The sequence below is a fragment of the Emydura macquarii genome, unplaced genomic scaffold, assembly GCF_026122565.2.
Source record: "Emydura macquarii macquarii isolate MOO-44397 ecotype Brisbane River unplaced genomic scaffold, CSIRO-AGI_Emac_v2 contig_244, whole genome shotgun sequence".
NCBI lineage: Eukaryota > Metazoa > Chordata > Testudines > Chelidae > Emydura > Emydura macquarii.
This window is the reverse complement of record NW_027130381.1, coordinates 72,742-81,275: the sequence shown is the minus strand read 5'-3', so window position 1 is coordinate 81,275 and position 8,534 is coordinate 72,742. Positions and strand designations below refer to the sequence as shown.

Below are 8,534 nucleotides of genomic sequence, written 5' to 3'. Positions count from 1 at the left end.
TCGGACCAAGGCCGGCTGCCTCTCTGGAAGGTCCGTCTCAGCCACGCACGAGTCACTGAGCTCGGTGCCGGGCAACGGGGGAAATTCTGTGGTTATTGTTACAGGGGAGCTCAACCTGGTGATTCAACGTCTCATCGACTTTCAGGCTAGAAGGAGGCATCATCGTCTGGTCTGATCTCCTGCACATCGCAGGCCACATGCCATAGCACCTCACCCACCCACCCATCCCTGCAATACACCCCTCACCTCTGGCTGAGCGACTGACGTCCTCAAATCACGGCTGAAAGACGTCATGTCACTGAGACTTTCCCATTTACACTAGTTTAAACCGGCAAGTGACCCGTGCCCCAGGCTGCAGAGGAAGGCGAAAAACCCCCTGGGTCTCGGCCAATCTGACCCGGGGGAAAATCCCTGCCCCATATGGCGGTCATTTAGACCCTGAGCATGTGGGTAAGATCCAGCCGCCAGACACATGAGAAAGGATTCTCTGCAGTAACTCAGCGCCCTCCCAGCTACTGTCCCATCTCCAGCCGGTGAGATATTTGCTGCTAACAGTCGCAGATGGGCCACTTGCCAACGTAGGCATCTCTTCATACCATCCCCTTCGGATGAGCCCAGTCTTGAAGCCCGTTAGGATTTGTGCCCCCACTGCTCCCCTTGGGAGGCTGTTCCAGAACTTCACTCCTCTGATGGTTAGAAACCTGCGTCTAATTTCAAGTGTAAACTTCCTGATGGCCAGTTTATATCCATTTGTTCTTGTGCCCACACGGGTACTGAAATAACTCCTCTCCCTCCCTGGGTATTTATCCCTCTGATGTATTTATACAGAGCAATCCGAGCTTCCCTCAGCCTTCTTTTGGGTAGCCTACACAAGCCAAGTTCCTTGCCTCTCCTCTCATAAGGCAGGTTTGCCATTCCTCAGCTCACCCTCGCAGCCCTTCTCTGCACCTGGTCCAGTTTGAATTCATCTTTCTGAGAGCTTGCAAACAATTCTGCTGCTCACTGCTTTTTCACTGTCACCCGACACAGCTCATGGAGAAAGGAGAATGGGAAAATGAAACGGCCGTCGTGGAATTCATCCTCTTGGGGTTTGGGGATTTCCCGGAGCTGCAGAACCTTCTCTTCCTGGCTTTCCTAGTGATCTACGTTGTGACTATGGCCAGTAATCTCCTCATCATCACGCTGCGTGTGTCTGATCCGCAACTTCACATCCCCATGTACTTCCTTCTGGGGAACTTGTCCTACTTAGACATCTGCTCCACCTCCAACCTCCTGCCCAGGATGCTGGCCAGTCTCCTGACTGGGGACAGAACCATTTCTTTTGTGGGCTGCAGGACACAATTTTATTTCTTTGGTTCTCTGGTAACTACAGAGTGTTATCTCCTGGCGGCGATGTCTTATGACCGGTATTTAGCCATATGCAAACCACTACACTATGGAACCCGTATGAATGACAAATTGTGCCTCCAGCTAGCAGCTGGGTCTTGGATCAGTGGGTTTCTACCCTCTACAATAATGACGTGTTTTATGTCACAACTGATTTTCTGTGGCCTCAAAGAAGTGGACCACTTCTTTTGTGATTTCAGCCCAATGCTAAAGCTCTCCTGCAGTCACAGCAGCCTCATCACACCATTTCTATATATATTATCTTTCCGAGATGTAGTTTCCCCATTTCTATTAACCTTGACGTCGTATGTTTGTATCATCACCACCATCCTGAGAATCCCTTCCACCCCGGGGAGGCAAAAGGCCTTTTCCACCTGCTCCTCCCACCTCATCGTGGTGACTATTTTCTATGGGACCCTGATCATTGTCTACATGCTACCAAGCTCCAGCAGCCTGAGAGACCTGAACAAAACATTCTCTCTCTTCTACACAGTCCTGATGCACCTGGCCAACCCCCTCATCTACAGCCTGAGAAACAGGGAGGTCCAGGAGGCCCTGAGAAAAGCTGTCAGGAAATGCATGGCCCTCATCAAGAACTGAGATTAGTTGAATAAAACGAGGATCAGTGTGACGAAGTGAAGATGTGCTTGGTGTTTTCTGGGAGTGCTGTGCGCGCCTCAGTTTCCCCCATGTGTTACTCATGTATTTCAGTGATGGGACCCGGGTGTGTGATCACTGCAGGGACCACTAGTGGGTGGAGGGGCCTTCCGCAGCCACATGTACACAGACCTGTCCAGAACCCCTCCACCTTGGGGCAGCCAGCTGTGACAGGGTGTGACAGGTTGCGGCAGATGGAAACAAGGAGAGCTGGCTACCCTGCTGGGGAATGAGACAAAGGATGAGGGAGGGCAAAGGGGCATGTCTGGGGGTGGCTGATGGTCCCTGGAGGAGGTTTGTATGGGGCAGAACCAAGAATGGAGCTCTGGTGCTTTCCAGCTGGTCATTGCTGTAACTTTCTGATTCATCTGCTAACAAAGTCTGTCTGCTCTGGGATCCAGAGAGCTAACAAACCCATCTGGCTCCCACGCGGGCTGGGAATCGCTGCTGACTGCACGGCAGGGGGGCATGGCCCCGCTGGAGGCGTGTAAAGGCTCCCCTGGCGTCCCATCCAGAGGGACTCGCGGCGGGGAGCTCAGGCAAAGCAGGAGTGCTGAACGTTCTGGGGTCAGATTCAAGAAGCGGCTGAGCTGGTGCGAGGGCACCAACGGGGTCCCACCTGGCTTCACCCCAAGTGGTTGCAGAGCCCCGTCCCTGTGGGACTCCGTCACAATCAGTCAGTCTGGGCCCTGTGTCGGATTCTCACAGGAATCGCACTCGGGGTCCCCTCTCGACACAGCCAGGCAGGATTCTGCTGCTGCGGAGTCTGCCCCAATCCCCCCCAGGTCTCCAGATACCAGTGCAGCCAGCCCCTCAAACTGGAGGATCAACCCCCTGCCCCGCCTGGCACTCCCCCTGCTGGACCCCCCCTCGGATGGGTCCCGGGGAGCTCCTCCACGCCCCAAAGGGGCCAGGCATCCTGCCTTGCAGTCAGAAGCAATTCACAGCTAGTGTAGGAGTCAGAGGGGTTTATTAGTTCTCAGGATCCCAGCGTAGAAGGACGTTGCTAGTAGCTTAATTGGAGGTTATAGCAGCGACCTGCTGTGGAAACTCGGAGCCATGCTCATTGTTCCTACTCTCCTTGACTTCCCACAGGCCACTGCCTTTCCTCTCTGCCCCCCAGACAAACCTCCCCCCTCTATGCCCTTCCCCATTCCTTTGTCTCCTTCTCAGGCCAGATGTTACAACCTGTTGTACCTGGTTTGACCCAGGAGGGCAGAAGGGGGTACGTGAGGCTGTTCACAATCAACTCCTTTCTCAGACCTGACAAACTCACTACACCCAATACCTCATTTTCATGGTGTTTATCCAAGAGTAGCATCCAAGGCGTCTACTGAAAGCACGTAACGTATCGCTCCTCAACCATTGTGAGATGCACATCTTGGTAATATTTAGGGAATAATGTCACTATACTCAAAATGTTGCCCTTATGGTCGTGAAATAAGAGTTAGTCAGCAGGCAATCCCGTGTCTCGGTGACGGCCCATGGAAGCGGGAGGGAGGTGTCACCACTCCCTAGCTAGCCTGTTACGCAAGGTATCGCTCAATTGTCTACCTTCGCACCAACCCAGACCAGCCAATGGAAAGCCATCAAAGGAACTATACAAATCAAACCCCACGGGAGTGAAAAGAACAGCATGACAGCGAGGGGACGGCCCCATCTGGGAATAAAAACAAAAGACTGACTCCATCTATCACAGGAGAAAGGCAGCCACTCAGCCCCCAGTCCTGGAGGAGATGCGTTATGAAAGACGGGGCCCTAGCTCCTTGGGGCCTGCAAGCGCTGCCCCAGCCTGACCTTGGGGTGAGAATCTCCTTTTCTAGCTAGGAAAGGTGACCACTGGTAAGTGCAGGCCCTAAATTCCCAATTTCCTCTGCTCTCTCTCCCACTCCCCTACTCCAGGCCCTCTGACCCCTTTTCCCCCACCACCCATTCTTCCCCTCACTGCAGATCCAAACCCAGTACCTATGGACTCTTGCACCCTGCCAGTGAGTATTCACAGGTGGCATTTTGTCCTTCTAAAAAGTACTTTGAGTGGCCTTGTAATTACCGGCTGCATGCAGGTCACATTTATTTAAACAAGAAAACACCTGGAGAGAGGCAGTTTCCCCAGACGTTTACACTTCGTTCTGCTGGCTTCAATGAAAGTTGCAAGTTTCAATGACGTTGCTAGAAACTGTGAACATAAATCCTCCCCCCCCACACACAGCCAGGGGCTGTATCTCAGGGACCCCTTGCTCAAATGACCCCATATTTGGCTCCCTAGCCCTACCCTACACTCCCATGAGGCATGGCAAGTTTCAAGACAATCTGCACAAGCACGTGAGTTTTAGCGCACTTAGAAGAGACATTTGTTGTTAAACAAGAAGGGCTCCTAACCTCAGCTAGGGCAGAGTGGCTGGGTTGCTCTATTATCCTGCAGGATACCACTGCACCAAGCAGGGGCAGAATGGAAGGGAGCAGAGCAGGCTCAGAGCAGTGGGAAGTGGCGCACTCATCCTCCTGTGAGGGTCTCAGCTGAAAGAGAACACCCACCCGTGGGGGCACAATACAGCCAGAAAGCCCAGTTCTGAGACACCTGAACAGCCCCATTTGTGTTCCTACCCCCCGCTCCAGCGCTGGAGAGTTTCTGGTGTGACAAGCACACCTGTTCTTAGCAGCATGTTCTCGGTGCATGTCCCAAGCCTGCCTGTTCTCAGCTCCCCATCCAGAGGGGCAAGGGTTCCCCCATCCTGGCTCCCATGGGGGAGAACAGAGGGAATCAGATGGGCAGGGGGCCGCAAATACGACAGAGCTGTGGGGGACCATGAATTGGAGCGAGCAGGACATCTCTGCGAATACGTGCTAGCTAGCCCTGACCTGTCTGCAGACACACACAGCCTTCTACTGCCATTTAGCTGGCTGTGGACATCCACACGGCATCCTTTGCTCCCTGTAAAGGGATCCACTCACCGCAGCTCCAAATCCTTGTGGTCAGGTCTGGTGTCCTCTTCCAGCAGGGGCTCATAGTTGCCCCCTCTGATTCGGGGGTGCTCCCTATTTGCAACTCAGCCCTCTGGCCAGGTCAGTGTAGGGTCACCAACTGAGAAACGAAGTCCCAGCAGACCAGCTGTCCATGGGCCTTCCCTGGCAGTCTTCTGTCCCCATAGCACTTTGCCAGTGGCTGGCAGGGGAACCCAGATCCCCCTGCTACTCCAGGTCCCAGCCCCGGGACCCTATTCCTAGCAAGCCAGGCCTTCTTTGTCTGCACCCCAACTGTCTCCTTGCCTGCCTCTGGGTTTACCCCAGAGCTTCCTCCACTCCCTGTGGCTACTTCACCCCTGTAGGGCTCCCTCACTCCAGAACAGAACAGAACTCTAGGATCTACTTCCCCCTGGATCGCCTCCTTGTCCCAGGCCAACTCCTTGTCTCCCCAGGGAGCCACTGCCAACCCCTACCTCCCGGCAGCCCATCACTACTCTGGCTTCCTAATGCCCGGCAGCTGGGATTCCTCTGCCATTAGCCCCCATCCAGCCCTGCTTTCTCTCCAGGTGAAGCATCTAAGGCTAATTGGCCCCTCCCTGCCCACATGACCCACTCAGGGTTTGTGTGGGGTGCGTGACGGAGCCACACGGGAACCGTGTGCTGGAACCACTAGTATTCAGAATCTGCCCTCCCCCTGGTCTCCACACACAAGCACAGCTGCCTCCTGACCCTGGCCTCGCAGGGTTTAGCCCCTCTGCTTCCCCCCGGATGGGAACTTGGGGTGCCCTACACACCGCCGAAGGGGCCATGCACGTGCCTTGCAGTCAGCAGCAATTCACAGCCTGCATGGGAGTCAGGAGGGTTTATTAGTTCCCAGGATCCCAGCGCAGACAGACTCTGTTAGCAGCTTCATTACAAGTTTCAGCAGCCTAACTGGAGAGCCCAGACTCTAGGGCCTTATGCCCCCTCCTCCAGCCAGCCACCACCCAGACCATCCTCTGGCCCCTCCCCAGTCCTTTGACTCCTTCTTGGGCAAAGTGGCCACTGCTCCTGGTCTCCACCTGCTGTGACCTGTTGCAGCTGGTTGAGGAAAGGGACAGGGTCCTGGTCAGGTCTGCAGACGTGTGGCTGGGGAAGGCCCCTCCGCCCTCTTGTGGCCTCTGCAATGATCACACACCTGGGTCCCATTGCCAAACTATGAGTAACATATGGGGGAAACTGAGGCACACCCACAGCACTCAGAGAAACCGCCAAGAATATCTCCACTTCATCACAGGTTGGACAGCCCATCACTCACTCACTCACTCATTCACACCAGTGCAATTTCACTGGGAGGGAAGGGGCAAAAAAAACCTAACTGGCCCCCAGACTAGAGTAGTAAATTTATGGAGGGGACGGTTTGAGGCCGCCTATGATGGCACGTGACCCACCTGCGGCTGCTCGCAGCAAATATCTCCAATGGCCGGTGATGGGGGCACGTGCCGGGGAGGGCTCTGAGTTACTGCAGAGAATTATTTCCATGGTGTCTGGCTGCTGGGTCTCGCCCACATGCTCTGGGTCTAACGGATCGCCAGATCTGGGGTCAGGAAGGAATTTCCCCCCTGCTCAGAGCCTGGGGGTTTTCGCCTTCCTCTGCAGCGTGGGGCACGGCTCGCTGGCAGCTTTGAACGAGTGTCAGTGGTGGATTCTCTGTGACTTGACATCCTTAAACCATGATTTGAGGACGTCAGTGACTCGGCCAGAGGTGAGGGGTCTGTGACCGGAGCAGGTGGGGGAGGTTCTGTAGCCTGCCAGGGGCAGGAGATGAGACTAGATGATCCTGACAGTTCATTGGGGCCATAAAGTCTATGAGTCTAAGTGAACACAGTGAGGGGGGGAAACTGAGGCAGCCCACAGCAGAGCCAGGAAGCAACGGTGCCCATCTCGATCTGTGCGTCTAACGATCTATCCTCACTGTTACCTCTGAAATTTACCTCCAGAGAGCCATGTCCTGCTCTCCTGTTCTCTGCTGGCAGTCAAGAGCAAACCCGGTGATGGCCAGAGACAGACTCTTGTGCAGCTGGGACTGATATCTGGATGACGTCGTATTTGTATGTAATGGACCTCGCCCCCTCCCAGAGCGCAGCTAGAACCCAGGAGTCCTAGCAGCAGGTTCTAACACCCTCAAGCCCACTTGGAGTTGTCGGGATAAACAATTCGTTTGAAGGAAGAGCTGGGCAAATCTGTGAGTGGAATTGTGTGATGGGGTTGCTGTTGTGCTGGAGCGGAGGACAGGGAATCGCCCCGGTCAGATTGGGGGTGACCTTGGAGGCTTTGCATCTTCCTCTGCTGCATGGGGCATGGGTCACTTGTCAGGGTTCTCTGCATGTCTCTCACTTAATCATTTCCTTGCCACGGTGGGGACCTTAGGGACCCGTGCCCGTTCATCCCTACTAATCTCTGTCTCTGGCACATCATCATTTAGTCTCCTATGGGCGGTCCTACTTCAGTCTAGTTTCAGTCGGTGGGTTGGGTTGATGGCCTGGGATGTAAAGAAGTTGAGACCCGGTGATTTGGTGGTTCCCGTCTGGCCTGAAACTCTGACCCGGGAGTGATGACAATCCATCTCTCCCTCCTCTAACTCAGGGGCCGCTGCTGCCTTCTGAAAGCTGGAAAAAGCGGACTGGCCAGGATAAAACCGGACACTTGGTTTCCCTTTGAGGGCACTTCTCAAAGGCTTTCTGACAGTCCAGTATACTCTATCTGTGAGGGTTTCAGTATGTAATGTAAGTTCATAGACGTATTTAGGCCTGTGTATCTGCCTGAGATGGGATTCTGGGTCTCTGGGCCTGCCTGAAAGTTAAAGTCCATGCGATACACATGTTAGCAAAGAACAAAGACACAGTGTCTTCCTTTTGCCTGCCCGCCATGACATGGTGTGGACGAGCCCCTGGAAACAGGGAGCAGTGTCCGGGCTTTTCCCTCTGGGCCCTTCTCAGAGGGGAACCACCCCTCCTAGCTACTTCCCGCCGGGAGCAGTCTTGAGGCCTTTTCCCGGGCAAGCAATCTTTCTCCCGACCCTTAGACAGGGCTGACCAACAAGCAGTCTAGTTCCGGGCCCTTAGGCGGGGCCGGTAAGTAAGCAGTCTAGGGCCAGGTCCTCAGTCAGGGCTGGCCAACAAGTAGTCTAGTGCCAGGCCTTCCGGCAGGGCTGACAAAGGAGCAGGCCCGCTCTCTGGTGTGGTATGGAGGGTGAGGCTCTCTTGGGACTGATAGGGAAGGGAGGAGGGGGACGCAGGCCCACCCGTCTCCACTGTGTCCCAGCCCAGGGCCCTGGCAGTGGCAAAAGGCGTTTGCCACGGGGTGGGCAGGGTTCCTGCCACAACACGCCGCCCGGGTTGCCTCTGACTCAGCCACGAACTTGTGGCTGCCCCTGAGCTTCTTCCTCCCTGAAACCCCCGGGACCTGCCTCCTCTGGGTTGCTGGGATGTGGTAACCCTATGAGGCCCTCCTCATCCACGGGTGGCAGCTCTGGCATGTCCATGGAT

The 8,534-nt window shown here is 55.0% G+C and overlaps 1 protein-coding gene across 1 annotated transcript; it reads left to right on the top strand.

The window, feature by feature from the left end:
- The first annotated feature begins 1,014 nt into the window (after positions 1–1,014).
- LOC137153453 (olfactory receptor 9G19-like) lies at positions 1,015–1,986 on the top strand. The gene has a single exon (XM_067548804.1). The coding sequence runs from the start codon at positions 1,033–1,035 to the stop codon at positions 1,984–1,986; it is 954 nt and encodes a 317-aa protein (XP_067404905.1). The 5' UTR covers positions 1,015–1,032.
- The last annotated feature ends 6,548 nt before the right edge of the window (positions 1,987–8,534 follow it).